The following is a 22,597-nucleotide window of genomic DNA, read 5'->3' as shown; positions in this document are numbered from 1 at the left end:
CCATTTTCCACCACTAGTTTTTGTTTCTCTGATGAGTAAATACACCAGATTCAAGGAAACTCAGGGGTCAAGGTCTATGAGGAAGAAGACTCCGTATTACACTGAACGGGTATTTTAAAGCTATACATAATTAATACTTTACTAGATTGGTTACCTCTAAGAATTAACTGAAATCCAATTATCTCACTTAAAGACTCTTCTGGACAAATGAGCCCGGCATTAAATCTTCATGTTAATTAAATCCATCTCCAGTGGTATGCATCCCAGCATAGCATACTGTCTTTCCATATTATCTGTGAGGAAGAGCATTTTCCACCACAGGCAGAGGCCCGGTGATGAATCAGAGGCGATGACATCTAAATCGTGAGTCATCAAAACAAACCAGCCAAATGAATTAGATGTACCTTGTCAATGGGCTGACTCCTGAAAAGAGAGCACCCCTTTTGACAGCAATTCAATTGCTTGCTCTGCGGTAAAAAAAAAAACGTTAAAAAAACATACCGTGTGCACACCACAAACAAAACGCGTACATCATTAACATTTCAACTGACCTTTTTCTGTGTCAAAATACACCCGGTGATGTCAAATAGCATCACACACACACAGAGGCACACAAACACCAGGAAATACCACCCACCCTTGAATCAGAGTCCCGTTTAAAAGGCTTCACTTCAGGGAGCCACAGTTATTAAAGACACTTTTGCTTATTTCCCCCCAGCTGACAGTCTCATTTCATCTTCGGTGCAACCCATCAGACACACTCCAATGATTATAGGGCCATCTTGTGGTGCTCATAGGCAATAAACCCAGTCACCAAGCACTTCAAAAACACCTCTAAAGTCTTAAAAACAGGACGAAGAGTGCGCTTTTAATGATAATGAGCAAAAATCACGGGAGTTGCTCCAAGTTAAGTCTTCATTTCATGTTGAACATCCAAGCTTGCCACATATCTAATGTGTGATACGCATCATCTCCACTTCCCTTTTGGCAGCTCATATTTTTAGGTTAGGCTGTGTGATCTTCCTGACACCTTCATCGTACCCCATCCTCCCACCTCCCAAATAATGCCGTCATATGACTACCTTCATAGGAAATATCATTAGAAAGGAACTTTCTCAGTTTTTTCTCTTTTTCCTGCCTCTAACATCGCCACATGAACGACAATAATCTCCCTTTTTTACTCATAAATGTGTCTTTAATGATGTAATCTTATTCACCTGAACTCAAGGTGCAACAACCCCAAATCCAACTGTATTTCAAATGTATTACAGTCACACTGGGACAACGTTTGCTACGACAGATGCTGATGTTCATAAAGTGAAACTATTGTAGGTGTGGCTGGGAAAAAATGAGTCATATAAGGGTGGCATATAAACATGAGATTCAAACTAAAAAAAGAAAAAGTTCAATCATACTTCCATATTTAGTTTTAAATTTAAATTAAGAGAAATTTGTAAAAGATAAAAAGAAACCTAATGCTTGACACTTACTGCTAAACCAGTCGCCCTAATAAAAATATATATTAGGAAAGGGAAAAAAGGGGAAAAGCATACGCACTTTCATCATAACAAAAACACCCAACTGCAGTAATTTTGCAATTTCTAGAGAGCTGAAATGAAACTGTCTCATTCACTCTCTGTATTACACAGTGTCCTTGGACTCGGTTGGTGTGGTCAGTTTTGTATCAGATGATTCCTCTGGGAGCTCAAATCCCAGCAGAAGGCTGCGGGAGTAGCGAGGGTGAAAGTACCACAGTAACTTTGGTGTTTTGGGACTTTTCATTTCCACAAATGTTAACCCTCTTCAGACACCCTGAGTAGCATTGAAAGAAAGGGGAAGAAAACTTGTACAGAGGAAATTTATAGTTAAAGAAATATCCTGAAATAATCATTAAGATTAGTATAATTTATACCGATTTTATTTTAGTAACTTCTCTGTTACTTTTCTTGAAAGTTAAGTAAAGTTTATTTATAAAGCACTTTTCACAGATATGTAGTCCCAAAGCTTTGTACTATGAAAATAATACAAACTATGAATAACTGCAATAAAATATAATAGAAAATCAATAGATAGATCGATCCAAATTGGTGTTTAATACAAATTATGTTGTTTATTTGCATTTGGAGGGCACTGGCTATATATGAATATAATGATTTATATTATTTGAAAAATGAAGCAACCTGGCACATTATTAAGCCGGGGCTTTTGTTGTGGGGGTCAGGGGCCCCATGTCAGTGGTCTGCTTGGCCCAGTTGGTGATCCAGCTTTGTATTCATCTCCCCGTGAGTTTTTGTTATGCGTATGCCCAAAACAAATAGGAGCTTTATTGTTGCGCATGAGGCGTATATAGATATACCTGCTCAGCTTTCTAGTCCACAGAAATGCTTGTGAAGTTGTGCTTTTTAATGAACTTCTCTTTAAAAGACAAACCAGCAGTAAACAGTAAACCTGGCGCTGGGAGGAACTTGTGCTTTCATTGAAGTGTTACTGAAGCCACTCTCCCCTAGTTCACAGAGCGGGGTCAGGGGCCCCCTTCAGGTCTTTGAAGGCGTCTTTCACGGAAGACTATTAGGCTGCTTAGCGCTGCAGACAGTCAGTCAGACAGACATATTTACAGCATTCACACACAGCTGCGGACTAATCTTTGTTTTCTTGTTTTTTCCTTCCTGCTAGCACTGCCTCTCCCTGTTTCTTTCTTTATTTCTTTTTTTTTTACTGTTTTGTCCTCAGCTGCGACTGGCCTGAGCCTCCCTGGCAGGCATCATCCCCCTCAGTCAGTCTGACCGCCCACAGCACGGTGGTGTCGGAGGTGGGGGGAGAAAGTGCTGCTTTGTGAATGACGGGAGCGGCAGAGCACAGAAAACAAACTTTAGCAATAATATTTCCGACGGGGAAGTGATTTTACATCCACTCGAGAAGTTTGAGCTGCCGAACCAGCGACACCTGGACGAAGAGGACCGAGAAAAATCTGTAAGTCGCGACGCTTTTTAGGACCTTGTGTGGCAATGATAGAAATCAGATTGACAGCCTTTTTTTCTTCTTCTTCTTTTCGACGGAAAGATGCATGCATAGCAGCCTAACCGTGACCGGAATAACTGCAGTGAGATGGGAGATAATTTGGTGAAAGAATTTAACTCCACAGGCGTTTTTCCCCTCCTCTCTCCAACCAAGAAGAGTGACTGCCGTGCAATCTAATGTAGTCTCTTTAACACACATTTAAAAAAAAGAATTAAAAGCTAATGTTAAATACTTAAGCTTTAGATTGACTCAGAAATGGAATAAGTAAATAAGAAAGAAAGGCTGGGAAGGCTAATGCCTCTCGTATAGTTCAAACTATATGTGGCCGTTTAGTTTCTTAATCCCATTTATTCACTTGTGTGGCATTTCATCGTTTCACGCAAAGTTTCCTTCTGCTTGCCTCTGCGTTTCGCAACAATTCATGACTCATTCAGAAGACGTGCATTCCCACTGTCACCATGAACGAAAAAAAAAAAAAATACACTCATAGAGGACTCATTCATGATATTATGAGGCTTCTCCTCAAGTGGTGAACAACTGTGAAATGTCACTCAGTCTTATTAATACTCCTTAACTAAGTTTATTTCACTGAGGAATGCAACTGGTGGTCTCCCCCCCCCCTCTTTTCTTGTCTTTGCAGAAGCTTCCGAGCTGCTTCAGTGAAGCTGTGAACCATGGCGGTCGGTCTAGCCTGCGTTGCCTGTCTCTGCCTGGTGGTGATGGTTGGAGGTGACCCCTGCCTCATCATCAGCGAGATCAATGCTGACAACCCAAGACTGGACACCACTGAGTTCGTGGAGTTGTATCACACCAGCGGACAGCGGGCCCCGCTGGACGGGTACACCCTCGTGTTCTATAATGGAAACGGAAATATAGCCTACAAGGTGCTGGACCTCAAGGGCCACAGCACGGATGACAGAGGTTTCTTCTTGGTGGGCTCGGTGGACATGCTCCCCAAACCGGCCATCCTCCTGCCGCCAAACACAGTCCAGAACGGCCCGGACGCCATTGTCCTCTACCGCACACCTGCCGCTCGCTATAATGAGAAGATGAACGTCACGGTTGTTGGGTTAGTGGATGCCGTCGTCTACATGACCCGCCGTACTGGAGGTGCAGAGTTCCTCGCGGAGATGCTCACGCCCGGGGAGCCGGCTTTCGTCGAGGATGAAATGGCGCTCGAGGGGGACGAATCGATCGAAAGGTGCCTGCTGTCTGAAGATCGGTGGGGCTTTCAGGTGTCCTCACCCTCCCCTGGTCAGCGAAACAACTGCACCCCTCCTACTGCTCCGTTGACCATCCCTTTAATTACTGAGCTGAAGCTAGGCGGAGGGCAGGTGGAAGGGCTGGTGGAGCTGACGGAGGCTCCGTCTGCAGGTTCTCTGGTACTGGTAGTGTGGGATGGGAAAACAGACCGGGTCAGTGTCAGCGTGGACGTGGACGTGGACACCTCCAGGAACGGGTTGATCTCTGTAACCATAGAGAAGAGCTACATGAAAGGTCAGTGTGTACTGATCCGATGGCTTTCTTATTGTAGGTTAAGCTTATTGTTTGTGGGTCTAGGTTTCTTCTGCTTTTGTAGGTTTGACATTTGCATTGGTCATTTTTCATTCGTCTTTTCTTATGGCTTCTCAGGAGATGAGTCTGGGGCAGTGGCCATTTACAATGGAAAAGCTACAGACTTTCCTGTAGGCAGTCCACTGAGCCAGATACAGCCTCTAGATGCATTTGTGTATGCCGGACCCGGAAACAAGCCTAGTGCCAACCTCACAGAGACTCTCATACCGGGCAGGCAGCCGTACCAGCTCAGCAACAGGCAAGACTTGTTGACAGTTTAGTGTTTTTTCTCGATTTTAAGCTCAAAAGTAAAACTGTGGGGGGGGGGGAAAAAAAAAAAAAAAATATATATATATATATATATATATTTGTGTGTCTGTGTGTGTGTATATTTTGACTGTCAGCAATGTTCTGTGGTTATTTTTGAGCCAGTAGTTTTGTTGTGCAACATGAGGCTGAGTCACTCAATGGAGGGGAGAGGGTCAGCTTGTGACCAGTGTTCCTCTTTTCTTCACTGTGTGGTCACAGCAGAGCTGTAGTGAAAAGTAGCCTTTGACTTGTGCTGATATTTGCACTTGAATTTGAACACTGCATTTCATTAACGCGTCCCTGATAAAAATATGATATGTTTTAGCTCTGTGTGGCTGTACTTAAGTGCTCTGAGCGGATGAATGTATGGTTTACGTGGGAATTCTGACCTACAATCAAAGTTATCAAACTTTATGGAATTAATTAGCTCCAAATTCCAAATGACATTTTTCTAAAGCCAAAAATGTCTCAACCTGATGGAAAAACTGCATTTAAAATTTAAGGGTTTATTATTGGGTAGCATCAAGAGTTAAATGTGTTTGCCCATAGTTCACTATGATTGCTCTCCATATGATATCTTTATTTTGTCAGTTTGAGGGAGGGCGGCTTCTATCTCAGTCGCTGTGGTGTGGCTACCTGGGCCAGAGACCCTGGCATCTTCTGGGAGGCTCCACAAACTCCTGGGCTGCCCAACCAGTGCCCCTGGCCAAAAATCTGCCCTCACAGCAATGGTGAGTGTTTTGAATGCTTTCCAGGCATGCATGCACGTTTTTGGATTATTCTAATGGAAAATCTTAAGTGTCGATTATACTCCATTGCAGACACGCATAGCTGGAGTCCCGATGGCGATGTAGCAGTTCCTGTTATACTTCTTCGAAGTCCACTTTAGGTCTGCCACCTGTCGCGTGTGCATATTTGGTGTATTGAAATGCAAACTCTCAGCGGTGTCTCTAAAATAGGCAGACACGCGTACGTCCACATGGATGCTTGTGCTTACGGTATGATGGTGAAATTTACATCACTCAGACCGGAGTAAGTTCTCAGGTGTAAGAGGGTTTAAAATATAACAGCAGAGGCTTTAATTTACTCCACTTCTAACAAGTATTGAACACAGATTGTTGCTGGGTCTACAAATTCAAAGTAAAACTATGTAAAAGAAGGTGAGCAAAATCTAGAAAACACAGCTCCCATTTAAGTTGGACTAAGGGAAAGTTGAAAACTGTCCTGAGACTGGTTTTGGAAATCACACATACCGCATCCTCTTAGCTAAAGAGAAGAAAGAGGAGTATCCTGGTTGTTGTCAGTACACAGTTCAAAGGCCAGCCTGTGTGATGGTATCTGGGTGCATCAGAGCACATGGCACCATTAATGCTGAGTGATACAATAGGGTAAATAAGCATTTGATCCCCCGCTGAATTTGCAAGTTTCCTCACTTTCCAAGAAATGACCAGTCATTTTTATGGTTGTTTCATTTTAATGGAAAGAAACAGAATATCAACCAAAAATCCAGAAAAAACACATTAGATAAAACTTATAAATAGATTTGCATGTTGTTGAGTGACATAAGTATTTAATCCCCTAAAACCCAGCCAGAATTCTGGCTCGTACAGATTTATTACAATCAATCAATCAATTACAGATACTCCTGATCTAAGCTTCTTATGTGTATAAAGGACACCTGTCCACAGAATCAATTTCTTCCACCATGGGTAAGAACCAAAGGATGTCAGGGACAGTACTGTCAACTTGCACAAGGCTGGAATGAGCTACAAGACCATCAGGAAGAAGCTTTGTAAGAAGAATTGTTGGTGCGATTATTCAGAAATGGATGAAATGTCCATCAGTCGCCCTCAGTCTGGAGCTCAATGCAAGATTTTGCCTCATTGGGTGATGATAACTGTTAGAAAGTTGGTGGATCATCCCAAAACGACAAGGGAGGAGCTTAGTTAGAGATCTTGAAGGCAGCTGGGACCACAGCCACCAAGAACACAAATGCAATCCATTACGCTGAAGTGAATTGAAATCTTTCAGCACCTGTGAGGTTCCCCTGCTCAAGTAGGCAGATGTACAGGCCCGTGTTAAGTTTACCAGTTAACATCTATATGATTAACTGAAGTCTTGGCAGAAAGTTTTGTGGTCAGATGAAGCCAAAATCAAGCATCAACTCCATCCGCCGTGATTGGAGGAAGATAAATGCTGAATATGACCCAAAGAGCACCACAGTCAACGCCCCACAGTTATGCTTGGGGCTGTTTTTCACAATGGACCATGTGCAATAAAATCTTAGACAATAAGCTCCTTCCCTCAACCAGAACGTGGAAGATGGGTCATGGATGGGCCTTCCAGACCCAAAATATACCACCGCAGCACCAAACGATTGGCTAAAGAAGAAGCACATTAAGGTTAGTGACTTGGCCAGTCTTCAAGCCTCAGTCCTTTGGAAAATCTGTGGAAGGAGCTGAAACTTTGAGTTTCCGAGTGGCAACCAAAAAACCTAAAGGATTTAGAGTTTCTCTGAAGAGGAGTAAGGAACTACAGGAAATGTCTTAGCGCTGTGCTGCCAACAAGGATTTCTCCACCAAGTACTTAGTCATGCTTTGCTTGTGGATCAAGTATTTATTTCACTCAGTGACATGGAAATCTTTTTTTTTTTTAATATTCGGTTGATATTCTCTTTCTGTCCATTATGATTAAACAGGCCATAAAAATTTTAGTTCATCGTTTATAGCCTACAGGTTTTAAACTGCCAAACTAAGAAGACTTATTTTCAGGTAAAGGCCTGATGCCACCAAACCACATTTTGCACATATTCCAACAACATGACTCCAGTTGCTAAACTGCGCTGGTTGGTCCAGACCTTAGTGCGTCGTGAAACAATAACATGACAAAAGAAACAAGGTTGGATTCATGGTGTATGAAAATCCACGAGTCATAAATAGTAGAACAGACATGTGAATGTATTTATGAGAGAAAACTTTTCTGTGTAGTAAATAATGCAGCTGGCTAAAAATGCTTCATCCTGCTGCTCACCCACCAAGTTTTTGTGGTGCCTTGGTGTGTGGTATTGTGAGGATTTGCCAGTCTCTTCACGCGACGAGTCGTCACATGCACCATCCCAACACAACTGGCAGGAAGGATATCGGTTAGCAGCTTTGATTCCAACAGATGGGAGTGCAGCAAGAAGACGTATTGCCATAATAAAAAAACATCCAATGAGTGTCCGTGGGAAAATCTGTGTGAGCTGTTTGCAGGGAAAGACAGTTTTTGATTGTTGAATTCTTTGGCACGTGTAACATAAGGAGCTACATGCATAGGCATGCAGTCATGGATGCTTTGAAATTTATTTTTTTTTCCTTTTCATCTCGTCGCAGGAATTTTCCCAAGGAGACGATGAATTTGGTTATTCAGAATTTGCGTGCTGTTAGAGTTGTGACCAGACGTTGATGCAAACGTTGAAATATTATGTTGTTTAGATAAAACTGGAAATGAAAGATTTTATGTAGATCATGTGATTAGAGGGAAAGCTCAGGAGAAGCTGGAGGTTTATTAGCTCGTCTTATGTCCCAAGACAATAACCTAAAGCTCGAAGTGGGATTGTTGAGCATATGTGGCTCAATCATTTCTGATTCTCATGTTTTGTCGTGCCAACATGTGCCTTAGATTAGCCTTCGATTAGCCTTTATGCATGTTTTTGCAGCAGGGTTGATTTAAAAAAAAAAAAAAAATCTATCAGTTTGTCTGTCATTTATTTAAATGTTTTAATTATTTTTTAATTATTATTTTACTTGTTTTATTTTTATATTTTATTGTTATTTTAGTTTAGCTTTATTTGTATTTTCAGTTATTTTTTATTATTAAATATTTTTTGTTAAATAAAGGTTATAAGAAAATGGAAAATTGAATGTCCGCTTCACAGGTTATACATAAAACCAAAAAAACTAAATGTCCCACTATTAATAGGAGAGAATCCTTTAATAAAAAAAGGTTACTGCTCACAAAGTAAACAATGCAAGAGTTTTGTCTGTGCAGCTGTTATGTATTTACTTAATTATGACCATGGTGATTCTTCCTCAGGCAGAGATTTGGGTTGTTTATCCTCTGTGACAGTGTGTGGGAACGGTACAACGCCCGCCACTTTGCACATGCTCTGTGTGGTGGTGGCTGCCTAACAAATGCGTTGCCTGGGCATGCCTTCACAACCGTTAGGATCAGACAAATAAGAAAGAGCTTTCAAGGAGTTTGTAATTAGTGAGGTCGCAATAATGATAAAAAATCAAATTCTTTAAGGCCCCAAAATAATTTCATTTAATCGCTGCTAAAAAAAAGACAGAAAAGTTGCTGAAGTACTCAAATTACCAAGTGAATATGAAAGCAGTCACACTATGTATGGTGGATGATTTTTTTCTTTTTTGGGGGGGGAAGTGGTCAATTTAAGAGTTAAAGTTAGAGCTGTAGCCAGTTTGATTGACAGGCATGCAATCATGGGCATGTGGGCATGTGACCTCACCTCATGAGTCACTGAACTGATCATCTCTATTGTGCTGTTGCTGCCTTTTGTAGCATTTTTATGTACTTACCTGTCAAATATTATGGCTCGCTGTGTGGTACATCCACATGGAACTTGCTAGCATTAGCTAATAACTTAGCAGTGCGTGTCCTCATCCAAATATGGTCAATTCTGGCTTAAAAACAAACAAAACTAAAAATCCTGTCATGGTGTCAACAAAACATTGAGGCTTAAAAATCCAAATTTCAGAAACTAGTAGGTGGTGGTAGTAGTAGCCTCATGAAGGCTGGGTCCATGAGCTGTAAATGTAGTGCATGAATATTTTTCCACAATAACATATCACTAAACTGTAAACCACAACAAATCAGAAAGTGACACATCCAAGAAGTTTAATTAGATGTACACACGTAATCAGACTTGGCAGGAAAGTCATGACGGTTATAATGATCAGCAACCTTGTGCTTTTTCCATTGTTGGCTGTCATTGGTCAGAGTTCAGTGAGGTGTTTGTATTTCTGCATTGTGAACTTCCAACTTTCTCAGTGAAGGTCTTTAAGTTGGTTTTAGGGTAAATTAGGTGTTTACATATGATGATTAATAAGGCAATGAAGATATGAGTTGGTTTTATGGGATATGGCTGTTTATTCTATAGTGGTGGAGCTGATGGATGGAGGGTTTTGTAGCCCCGAGCAGTGTTCTCATTGAGCACCCAGATGGCCAATGGGAAGAAGCTTCTCTTGAGCCTATCCATGTGCATCTCCGGGCTAAAGTAGAGCTTTCCTAAAACAGGCAGCTATCCCGGTGTTTGGGGAAATATGGTCCTCATTAATAAATGATACTGTGTCAGTCTTATTAAGCATGTAGTGCTATAAAAATTCATGTTTCGGTACTTCATTGCAGAAGTCACAGTTTGGGACAAATGCAGATATTTTCAGTTTCAGTGTTCTGTTGCATCCCTAAATGATAATCTCTCTCACACACACACACACACACACACACACACACACACACACACACACACACACACACACACACAAAAGATCAGCTAATATACTTGTTTTTAAGTTTACGTACAAACGTGTTAAACCCAAACATCACATCAGAATCATCTTTCGCTGCTCATGTAAAAAACAGCAATAGAATCTCTCATCTCAAAACAATCAAATATTTTCAGACTGCATAACCTATTTTATCACGTTGGAAACCATTTGTGTGTATTATGTAACACTGGCTGTCATTTAGGTATTAATAGATTGTAGATTAGGTCTTATTAGCGACTGCTGCAGTAAGCGGTATAGAAAATAGAGTGACTATGAATCTTGCGACTGATATATCATAGTCATTAAAAAAGAAATGTTTGTGTTTTGAATAGAATTTTTATAATTCAGTATCCTAATGTAAGCATGTACAAGATTTTGAAGACTTTATGAGATATGCTCTGGATGTGATGCCAACAGTTGCCTGTCCAGGTCTGCTGTTGAGGGAATTCCTCTTCATTTGTGGATGAGTGAACTATGAAGCTGTGCAGTGTGTCTGCAGCTGATGAACACATCAATTATTAAATGCATAATAAATATGTTAAGGACTTCCTTACATGTGTTTCCATTGTGCTCTGAGGTGCAATCATCTATTTAAGAAGTTTCATATGTTTTATCTGGAATATTTTTAACACTGCGCTGTAGTATTTTCCTTCTGAAGCAGCTGTGATCAGCTTATGTTTCCATTAAGGTTGTTCAGCCCTATGACAAATCAAACCATCTTGAATATGATGACAAACGTGATCACTAGTAGTAGAGGTGACATCATAATTACTTTTACCACGGTGTTAAGTTTCATGATTGCGCTGCATGTGGGAGTTTAAGAGGGCACATCGTCAGCTGTAGGAAAACATCACCTTGTTGCTGAGCTGCAGTGGCCTAATAAATCCCTAATAAATTCCTCCTTTTATGCTCCAGTGGTTCCAGGAGGCACAGACTCGCCGCCTCACCTCCCACCCTGGGGCAACACTGACTTCCTGATCAACGAGCTGAACACTGATACACCCGGCGCAGCTGAGGACGGAGAGTACATCGAGCTGTGGCACCCATCAGGCCGCCGAGTCTCCTTGCAGGACATCTGGATACTGCTCTTCAGTGCGCACAATAACAAACCGTACAGGGAGATCAGCCTGAGCGGACACTTCACCACCTCCAAAGGGTATTTTCTGCTGGGCAGCGACAGGTTGGTGCCAGCCCCATCGCTGCGCCTGCCTCCCAACACCATCCAGAACGGACCAGATGCTGTGGCGCTCTATCGCAGCCCCTTCGGCCCACCGTCGGCCGCGCAGAGGGGGATTCCTACTAAAGGCCTGCTGGATGCTGTGGTTTATCGACAGAGAGGGTCAGACAGGGAGGCACAGGAGCTGAGTAAAGCTCTGACTCCAGGACAGCTGCCACTGCTGGAGGACCCGGAGGTTCTGCCTGGTGATGAGGCCCTTAGCCGTTGTAGAGGCCTTTACCCCTATGACCTGTCTGCTTTTTCAGTGAGTATTAACACTTCAGACAATAAAGCACTAAGTCAGGATTGGGTGGTTTATTATCTTTTCTGTTTTGTCACAGACATTTTTGAAGTTAATAAAGGTCTGCGTCTTGTGTCATCCCGTGTAGGTGGCTCCACCAACCCCTCTGAGGGAAAACAGCTGCCCTCGCCCTCCTCCTGCCCCTGAGGGTGTGGTTATCAGTGAGGTGGCTAGCAACCACTGGACCAATCACAGCCAGCAGCGGGCCTTTGTGGAGCTTCACGGGCCACCTATGACAGACCTGCAGGGCCTGGTACTCTCTGTGTTTGACCAGGAGCGTAGTGGGACCGTCATTGCCCTTCCCTTGACCGGATCTATTGACCGGGACGGATTTTACATCATTGGAAATGTCACCGGTGCAGGTGAGAGCAATTGAAGATTTTCTTTCTTAAAACCAACCAAATCTATTTGCCTCTTTGACTCGCCTCACTTTTTTTTTTGTCTGTAACCGGTTCACCTTCTCTCTCTGCATAGATCAGACCTTCCCAGAGGGCTCCACGATTCCCGGGCGAGGAGCTGTAGTCCTGTGCTACGACCTATTCAGCATCTGCAGAGCTGGAACTGCTCTGACCAACTCCAGCCTCAGAGATGTGCTTGTGTTCAGTGAGAACCGGCAACTGCTGTCCTCTCTGTCCACCACCAGGGGGAGACAAGTAATGCCAGCTCTCAGGTACACACACATGACTCAACACATGAATCACACACTTTATAATTAACGATGCGCTCAAAACCACAGCTTTGTAGAGATATTTCAAGACTTTGTCGTTAATACAAAAGATGTCCTTATTCACAGGAAAAAACATCCAAAGAACATAAAACAACACATTTAAACACAGAAAGTAACCATTTATTTAGCCTTTTCATACGTTTTAAGTAGGCATAGCTGCCTCCATTACTTACTATACAAATATAACTCAGTGAAATATAACCATAGAAACCTGTAGCAAAAATGTTTCCTAATCACAGCAAATGCCATATTTGATTAATCAAAGTCTGTCAGACTTGGCACACGTCTATGATTTGATCAGAAAAACACATTTCAAACATGCGTCACTTCAGGTAATTGGAGCTTGGAAGTGAAAGTAGAAACCCAATTTTCTCCAGGTGGTGGTAAAAGGTTCAATCAGGAACAAACAGCTGGAGGTGTGTGTGTGTTTGTGTGTGTGTGTGTGTGTTTGTGCTGAACTGTGGAGTTCGGCTCATATTCTATCAGCACAGATTTGGAGAACAAGAGGAATGACTGCCAAATGCAAACAGACATTTGAGACTATACTGTCTATGTTTAAAGGCTACACCATTCGACCATACAGCAAAGTAATAGTTGTTTTTATTAAGAATTTTATTTTGGGGGGCTTAATTTTTTTTACACTTTCTGGAAAATATTGGCCTGATGGACAAGTGCAGAGATCAACAGAGGTCAGGGTCCAAGAGGCATAGCAGAGTGTCTCTGAGACAAGAAGATTGATGAAAAGATTGATAAGCGTCTGAAGTAATGCACACTATAGTGCAAGTCTTGAGCCACCCCACATATCTATATATAATTTTTTTCCAAGCAATCAGATTTTCTTGTTCTTCTTTCCAAGTGCACTTGAGCAGTGGCTCTCCAGGCTTTCCGAATGTTTTCCAAAGTTTTTCTTTGCTTGGCTGCTTTTTCACTCACTTTCAGCCAAGTCAATAAAACTGACTATTTTCTAAGAAACTGTTTTTTGTTAAGCTGTTTAACACTGACTGAGTCAGACAAGCATTTAAAAATGTACCTAATGCACCTTTGGCATTTTGAGGAATGCTAAATTACACAAAAAAATAAAGTTTGTTCAAATTACTGTCAGTATGTGTACCATTCAAAATCAGTGTACTCAAACATGCGCTGTACGTGCAGGTCAGTGGAAGATGGTCCCGTCACACTTAGCCGGTGTTCATGCTGTGAGGTGAGGAGCCCCTCATCCTGGACCACCTCGTCTGCCACACCTCACAGCACCAACCTCTGTCCTAGCTCCACCTTCTCAAGTCAGATTGATCTTTGCCTCGGACCGCTGTCCACTGACTGGCAAGACCAGGTGGGAGGTAAGGCATCTTAAAATGAACGTTTATAAAAGGGATACGGAAGCTTACGTGGAAGTGCCTTATACCTGCATTCTTTCTGACTGCCAGCAGAAGGCAACTCCTGTGTTTGCAAAAAGAAGTCAAAATTTATGAAGAAATGGAAAAACAGTCTGATTTCTTATTTTTGACATAATCAGACATTATTTTCGTGGTAAATTTTATGTTAGTTTGTGCTCATTTTTAGCTTCATTGAACACAATTTAATGCCCATTTTATTTTGTTTGTCAGATTCATCCCTTGCTCCTGGCGTCCGGCTTAAAAATAAATAAATAAATAAATAAAATCAAGATGACAATAACCTAAATGGTAGTCTGTAAACTAATGGATGATGACATGGTGGCTCGTGTGGTATTTTATGTATAATTTTACAGTTTCAGAGATGCATTGCTTTTGTTTGTTGTGGGGTTTTTTTGGTCTCATTATAACGCAGTAACAAAGAGCTCACACTCTGTTTTTCACAGACTGCAGTGGTCTTATCCAGGGGAAGGGGGTCTCTGAGGTGGCAGACTACTTAGAGCAGCGATGTCATTGTGGCATTTCTGCTCTGTATCTCCAAGGTGAGCCACTTATCCACAAAACCAACCACATTAGGCTCATATTCAATGAAAGACTGTAGTAGCTCATCCCTGTTCTTTGAAACAGCTCTAGAAACTTATAGTTGGAGAATGAAATCATTAGGAGATAGGCGGGCTCAGGTGTGGCTTGTTTCCTTTCATCATCATGCCCCATGTCCCTCATAAACACTGAAAAACTGCCACAAATGCTGCTGTTCAATAGTAAGCTCCAACCTCCCAGGTTTACAGAGTCTATATGTATACAAAAAAATGCACATCCTGAGCAATTTTTTGTAGAAGGTGAAAAATTTGTCTATCTGTTCTTGTTCAAGGGGCAAACGTTTCTTGTGTGTCTGGCTGGCTGCGAGTTTGGGGGAGCATTCAGGCTCTGTCGGCCCATCAGAGGGCCCTGATCATCCAGACATCGCATATGAACCTGTCGTCCACCCAGGGAGACGTCTGCGCCTCCCCCACTACCGGTCGTTACACAAGCACATGTAAGAATGACCTTGTAGCAGTTCAGCATCATTGTTTCAAAAAGATTAGCTACAGCAATCAGTCAGGACCCTGTAGTCTGCAGTGAAGTGCCCAATTTAGCAGGAAATCAGCAGGAAATCTGCATCATAACCCACCTAGTTACCTGACGTCCGCCTCCCGAGAAATGGAACTGGCTGGCTGGCACATACCACACGGTAATTAGCATGTAATGCAGCACACATAAGCATAAACGTCATCGACTACTTTGGTAGGCTATGTAAGAAATATGAAGCCTTAATCAGACATAAGTCTATACTTCTAAATTTGGTTCTTCGGATCCCAAATTTCACTGCATGAAATCAAAGAAATTTCTTGTGTCTCCACTTGTTTTAAATGGTAATGGTGGCATGACCTGTCCGATTTTGGCACACGGGAATTTGTTGTAGCCTTTTGACCTCTGGTTCAAAAGGTTCATGTAAGACAGAATTTGCGTCTTTCAAAACAAAAAAAAAAAAGCAAGAGTAAATCTGTCAAATGTAAGATAGTGGAAAATGTAGAATCTGGAGAGCAACCAGCTGCCACGAAGTCTGAAAGTACTTAAAGTAATCATTCTAAGTGTTAACTGCCATCATGATACTATGTTTAATTACATACAGTTCATTTTTAAAGTACTGTGCTGCCACACTTTACATCCTGGCTTTTATTGTGAACCAGTCGCAAGAAATGTGACAGCTGGTGATTGCTCATCAGAAAGTTATCTAAAAAAAAAAGTGGAAATGGTAATTTTTAGATTAGAAACGCTGCAGCAGGCTGATTACCTTTAACTTTACTAGGTCTTGCTCTCTGGGAGAAGTTATTAGATAGTATATGCAGCATATAATTAGATCATTGTGTTTCATGCATGATTTATAAAGGTGAAATACTGATGGACCTCCCTAATTAGAATGAAATCTGACCTGCTCTTACCCGTAGTAACAAAAAGGAAATGAGAAAGTAACTTCTTATTATGTTATATTTATATTAATAATAAGTTCTTCTGTTAGTTTAAATGTTGGAACATTATGCATATTTTTTATAGTAGGTACACACTTTTTACAGTGGTTTAAACAAGAGTATTTTAAAAAGTTCAACATAAGAAGTGAAAGACCCTGGTTTAGATTCAACACAGCAACATTTAAGCCCAAAAATGTAATTATCAATCAAGTAAAGGGTCTTGTGCCTGTGAATTTTGGCAGCGTAAGGAACGATTTATAAAGAACTGATCCCACATACAAATACAAATACATGACTAATAGTACAAAGTGAAAATAGACTGAGGAGAAAATAATTTGCTGTTAATTAAAAACTCTCCACAAGACAGTTGGAGTTTCTGTTTCGCTGCCGTATGAAGTATTTCTCGGCTCAGTGTTGCTTGGACTCCTCCTGCTTTGTATTGTGTTCTGTGACCCAGAAAGCTGTGTTTTGCAAAAAGAGATGAGGTTTCTATGCATCAAAATATCAAATTAAAACAAATTCTGTTGCACTTTTAAATTTCCTTCCTAATGTTTAAAATGCTGTTATTCTTTGCTTACGTTTTCAGAAATTGTATGTTATAGCCTTTTGGGTCTGGCCGAAACACAGCAGGACCATAACATCCACCTTCCCAAAGTTCCAAACAGCCACAGAAATGTTAGAAATGTTAAAATATTTTGTTTGCTTCAGAGATTTATAGAAGTGTAGGAGTTGGAATGAGAATCGGGGCTAGCAGTGGGCAAAACAAATGAATCTGTAAAGTATTATAAGCTAACCAAAGAGCACCAAACAAATTGAACAAATTGCCTCCTTATCTAACATAAGCATGAGAAAACCTTGTCATAGCAAATAGCAGCTCACCCCCTCAAACACCTTCAGACTGGCAAGAGCTGCAGGTGGACACAGGTGTGGCTGGTTGGAGGCGACACCTGTCCAGGGCGATGGCTGCGTTGGCTTTTTGCTGCGTGTAGGAGGTTGAATGTTACAACACCAATCACGACCAGGACAGTGTAATTTACCTTTGCTCTTCTTTTTAGCATCTGCCCTGGGGTTACAGATAGGGCTGATAGTAGCTGTGATCCTGGTGCTGGGACTTGGAGCTGCTCTGGTCACGTATTTCTACAGGAGGAGGTGAGATCTCCTGCATTATCTCCCCCTTTCATACTACATATGAATGTAGATTATAGACATTTTTAAATATCTTATCACAATATGGCTAAAGGCTTTTATGGATGTATTTGCTGTATAAATTCAGAAATGTGTGTAATTGTTTTGATTCGTAGTGATTAAAATATGTGTGACAGAGTTCACTACACCACAATGGGCACTGCTCATTTAGCCAAGACCACGTGTCCAAGTTATAACCCAGCCTTGAGCTCTGACTTTTGGGTGTACGCTTCCAGCTGTGAAAGATTGAGTAAATAACAGTTCTAGTCAGAAGTTTACATGTACTGACTGGTTTTGGAACAGATAAAGCAGGCTAACGGGAAGCTGCTGGAACGGCCTTCCCAAAGTCCTGACCTCAAACCTGTTGAAAATCTGTGGACTACTCTTACAAGCCGGGTCTGTGCCAGGAAACCAACCAACCAATTTAAATGAACTTTGACCACAATTCTTGGCAGAATTGGTAAATATCCAGCCAGAATTATAAGAGAGGCATCTGGCCGAAGTGCTAAGAGACATTTAACAAAATATTAGTTGGTTTCTGTGTTTATCTTTGAGCCTCTATGTATTAGAGGCAGATTAGAGAAAATCCAAAATAAATTCAAACTTGTGCTTCCACTTCTTGTTTATTAAAGTAATTAAACACAACCATTGCACCATGGAGAAAGAGCAATTTAAAGAAATCATTAAAGCCCCAAATTACCATGAAGTTCCTGCTCATCTGAGTGTCTGTAAACGTCTTCTGTAACTATTTATAAAAACTGACCTTCTTCCTGTCAGCACTACTTGTGAAGTTCCATGACTATTGCTGATTAGATTACATTGAACTCTTTTTAGCCACTTGCATGCATGTGTTTCAATTTAGCTGCAGACCTCAAACTTGCACAGAGTTTGCACAACGTTGCCTGATGAGCTGACCTGAGTTTCATTTTGAGGATTACGGTTAGTAACGAGAGCTACAAGCCAGACACCAGATAACAGTGTCTAACCCAGGAGCATGCTTTGTTTTTTGTTTTTTGGGTGTGTGTGTGTCTCTGTAATAATATTGATCAGGATACAGTTCCTTTGAGTTATGGTACCTGACATATCCTCATCTTTTTTGTGAAACCTTCATTCAGTCACTTCCCACCCTGCTTAAAAGAACTGGGTTTCTGCATGCAGTGCGCATGGAGGAAGACTAACTGATTATCAAAAATGAATAACTACCACAGGGAGGAAGTAAAACTCACAGCACTATATAAAGACCAGTGATTTAAAAAAAAAAGTCAGGAAATGACTTCACAGAAATCCATTACTCTGCGACTTTCTCCTCTAAATGAAATTTATGAGCTAAGGGGTCACCGTTGGGACTAGCAGGAGTGCTGGAGTCCTACAACTTTCTGATCACACATATGCGTTATTAGAGGTATATTTAGTGTATCAAAGAGCGAAACAACACAAGAGCAGATTTAAGGTTCAAACCTCCACATTTTCAGGTTTATGGATTGCAGAATTAAGGTGAAAACCCTTCAGTATGTCTTATATTTCTTCAGCTACATCTAAAAGACACTTTTTGTCAGCTGTTTAAAAAAATAAAAGTTTTACATTTTGTAACGCTGCCGTGTGCTTTCCCAGGCGTCCTCTGGACTATTACACCATGGAACTGAGTGAGCACGGGGAGGGACTGTCTGATCTATAATCCAGGCTTTGGGCCAGCGGCTTTTTGCATGTGGTAGTGGCCACGTGCAGGGGAGGACTTCAGCAGAGAGAGAGAGCTACTGTGGGTAATCAAAGGGTTAATTTGACCTGTGGGTAACTAAATGTGCGGCTGTTGTGAAACAAACGCCACAAAGTGTCCTTCTGTCAAAATGACTTGTAATTGTTAACTATGTGGTTGCATCCAGTGTGTGCGTGGCGTGACATTTTATAGCTTCAGTGACATGAAATTAGGCAACCAGTGTGCTGCGTTTTAAAAGTCATAACATTCTTCTTCTTCTTCTTTTTCCTAAGAATCGATGTGCAACCTTTGCCTGTGAACAGTGCTGGTTACTACTTTTAAAAGAAAGGAAGATATAAGAAAGGGATTTATTTTTAAGTACTTGAGTCCTAAATTGTTTTTCTTTTATTGAGTCGTTACTCGTTGCTATGAATGAAGCTTTTAAATTAAGACATTTAAAACAACAATGCTTCTGATTTCTGCAGGAATGCCTGCTGGCACTAAAGTGTTTTTAACACCAGGCTGTATAACAAGATTACATTCTGTTCACGTCTTATGTTTTTGACTTCCTGCCTTGTTTTTCTGCTCTATATTTTGATAGATGACTTTGAACTGTAGTCAAAAGGGCCTGATTGCCCTTTAAATGTGAATGTCTCTAACCTGTAATGAGTGTCTGTAACCACTTTTGTACTCTTGGTCAAAGAAAACTGTTTACAGTGTCTCGTTTTTGAAAATTAGAAGAAGGGATTGTGCGAGACGTATGAAGTAATTCCTTAAATGGGGAGAATTTGTTTATAAGAGATGAAATATTGCTTATTCTGTGTTTCGCTTGTGTTCTTAGTGGCTCGGAAACCGCTCTTGTGCCTTTGCCCGGTGTTTCGTTTGATCAGTTGTTTCTCCACTTAATAGAGGGGACAGCACAAGTTAGCCATAAGTGTCAGTACTACAAATATGACGTTGATATTCTCAGGGGGGGAAGACATTCTTAGCAGTCTGAAATGATAAGTTATTGCAGGGATGCGGAGAGAATTTTATCAGTTGAGTTAGTTTGAGTTCACTTTTAATAGATTATAAATATCAGACCTAAAATAGTCAAAATTGCCAAGATAATGTGCCATGAATGAGCATGTGTATGCTGTTTTTGATAGTGTTGATGTGCTGTTTGCCTCTTTGTGTTGCTTTTCTCATCAATGAAATGACCCCACCTCCCTGTACCTTTCTCGTCAACTCTAATCTCACAGTAACATTTCTTAATACAACCATGTAAAGCTACATCAGTTCTGTCAAATAGGATTTCAGTCAGGGCCACTATAGTTAAAAGAAAACCTTATTTTTTATGTAGCTCTAGATAGGCTTGTAAATAAGTGGAAAGCCAGAGCTGGGGAGAGCAGCAGCAAGATCTGCGTCAGAAACGGCATGAAGAAGGAGGAGCTGTGGGTGGAGGTTTGCACATGCAACGGCAAGTGTATGAAGGCTAAAGCAGCTTGAGTAGCGTGGCCTAAGTGAGACTGGATGCACAGAGCGGTATCAGCTGTGCCATCAGCTGACGTGACGTGGGCTCGCGTCGAGATCAGATGTGAGGCCGAGCTAGACTTCGTGGGCTACTGTGCTTGATTTATTTTAGAGATGCGCTGCTGCTTTCATGCAACTTCTTTTTTTTTTTTACGTCAATTTAGCCAAGTCAAGGCAATTTTTTTTTTGTTTGTTTGTTTTTTTTAAGCGTTCACAGTGATTTAGTGGTGTGGCGTTCCACCTTGTAATGCCCGTTAAATGTCTTTTCTGGTATATTTTAGGTTTTTGTGAAACGCAGTGCATGTTGATAGGTTAGAAAATGAAAAGACAGGATGAAGAAGTTGCTTTTCAAGATTACAGATTATACACGGACATGCAAATGAGCTCGCCGCCGAGTGCAACTTTGATGTCTCTAACCTAAAATAAACTATTGTGAGAAAATGGCTCATGCAACACTACTGCGTGTCGGCTTCTTGCTTTATAAACCTGAGCTGACTCATTCACAGATTCGGGTTTTTGCAGTATTCAAAGTCTAACAAAACTAGGAGTGAAAACAGAAGCGTGCGAATGTGACTGAGCACTAAAACGGTGTGTACACGCAGCAAGTACTCTCAGAACTTTACACAACAAACAACATGTCACAAAAAAACACTGGAAAAGTTTAAAAAAAAAATAAAAAACTTTGTATCATCTGCATGCACAAGTCATGAATTACAATATGTTTCTTTTTTTTTCTTTTTTTTTTAATGGTTTATTTTTCATGTTTTTCCTCAAATGTTTTGCACATTTATTTGAAAAAAGAAGTCAATAAATTTGAAATATGTGCAGTTGTGTTTCGGCAGTCTTTTTTTAATACAACGTGACAGCCTGAAATAACATAAATTAATATAATCTTGATTGCAGATGTTCCTACACTTATGTATGAACACAGCAGGTGCTGTTAGTTACTCATATTTACAGCATGTTTACTGTTTATCACCTTGCTCTGTTACTGCCTGACATGTTAGTGACCTGAAGCTCTTTGTACTTCCTCCTATTGACCCTTGATATGTCGTGTCAGCCCCTCTGCCTGTGGTTTGACAGCATCTGCACAGTTGATGGAGAGACGAGGCCTACAGTGCGGTTTTCAGGTTTTGGAGAGCGTGACTTCGTCTGCACACACAGGAAGCAGTTACTCTTTCTCTCTTTCTTATTGTCACTGTTCAACCTGCCAACCACAGTGCAAAAATGCAGATGAGGCACCGGAAAGGAGGTGCAGCACGAAGCGAATCTCCAGCAGCAGATTTTAGATCTACTTCAGCTGCTGTGTGTTTAAGGCTCACTTCACTCACCTGCCAACTTAAAGTTGTATTATAATCTTTAAAGATCCGTCAAATTTGCACTTCTACTCTTCAGATATGTGCTTTCTGTGATAATCATGTGGCTACTTTATGAGACCGCGGTAAAGGAAGCATCTTTCATCCTTTGAAACGTTCAGACAACCTCCTCTAACCCATGGTGAGTCACTCGAGTTTTCCTACTTTCTTTGCTACAGAGTGTCTGACTTCATGCCTTCAGCAGCTTAAAGAGTCGTAAACGTTACTTTTCCATCATGGCTTTGAGTCAGCATCAGCTCCTGCTAGTGAAAATAGAGTATGCGTAATCTTAACAGGCTTTCACTTACTTTTACTTACTTTACTATACATATACTGATACATTTCCAGCAAACACTCATATTCCTGGGTTTTAATTCTTGCTGTGTAATGCTGGCATTCTTGAATCAGCACATTGTGCTACTGTAATGTGTGTTTTTGCTGCTGCTACCAAATACCGTAGTTTGGAAGATTTCATACTGTCTGAGTCTCCTAATGATCTTTACTGACTTATCTGTGCTGGATGGCCTTTTAACAGTGACGTGTACTTTATTTTGTATACAACATAGTTCCAAAATATCACATGTAGGACCTTCTTATGAGGCTGCTAAGGATATAAATTTTTACTCTGGCTACTAAAACTGCGTCTTCCTTTTAGAGACATGATGCAATGAGCAACAAACCACACAGGAAAACATTTGCAGTTTCCCGTTTTCTCGGCACAACCTCAAACAAAACTTGAATTTTTGTTTGCACTACTTTCACTCCGCTTTAGTAAAATTGC

General features: G+C 41.1%; 1 protein-coding gene across 1 annotated transcript; it reads left to right on the top strand.

The window, feature by feature from the left end:
• Positions 1-2,711: 2,711 nt before the first annotated feature.
• si:ch211-183d21.1 (uncharacterized) lies at positions 2,712-21,281 on the top strand. The gene is made up of 12 exons (XM_006801099.3): positions 2,712-2,970; positions 3,659-4,515; positions 4,651-4,831; positions 5,473-5,612; positions 11,343-11,908; positions 12,033-12,306; positions 12,419-12,614; positions 13,824-14,008; positions 14,509-14,604; positions 14,934-15,098; positions 17,127-17,220; positions 18,868-21,281. Exons 2-12 carry the CDS (start codon positions 3,693-3,695, stop codon positions 18,929-18,931), a joined length of 2,784 nt encoding a protein of 927 aa, XP_006801162.2. The 5' UTR covers positions 2,712-2,970; positions 3,659-3,692; the 3' UTR covers positions 18,932-21,281.
• The last annotated feature ends 1,316 nt before the right edge of the window (positions 21,282-22,597 follow it).

This window comes from Neolamprologus brichardi, chromosome 8 (assembly GCF_056152115.1).
Source record: "Neolamprologus brichardi isolate AB-2024 chromosome 8, ASM5615211v1, whole genome shotgun sequence".
Classification (NCBI taxonomy): Eukaryota; Metazoa; Chordata; class Actinopteri; order Cichliformes; family Cichlidae; genus Neolamprologus; species Neolamprologus brichardi.
Note: the sequence above shows the minus strand (reverse complement) of the source record. Positions and strands in the feature narration are given on the sequence as shown.

What these genes read in the sequence shown, in the direction of transcription:
- si:ch211-183d21.1 (XM_006801099.3), top strand. Translation starts at nt 3,693, where the DNA reads ATGGCGGTCGGTCTAGCCTGCGTTGCCTGTCTCTGCCTGGTGGTGATG. An exon ending in ATGACCTGTCTGCTTTTTCA is followed by an intron (nt 11,909 to 12,032) that starts GTGAGTATTAAC and finishes CATCCCGTGTAG; the next exon opens with GTGGCTCCACCAACCCCTCT. An exon ending in TGGAAATGTCACCGGTGCAG is followed by an intron (nt 12,307 to 12,418) that starts GTGAGAGCAATT and finishes CTCTCTGCATAG; the next exon opens with ATCAGACCTTCCCAGAGGGC.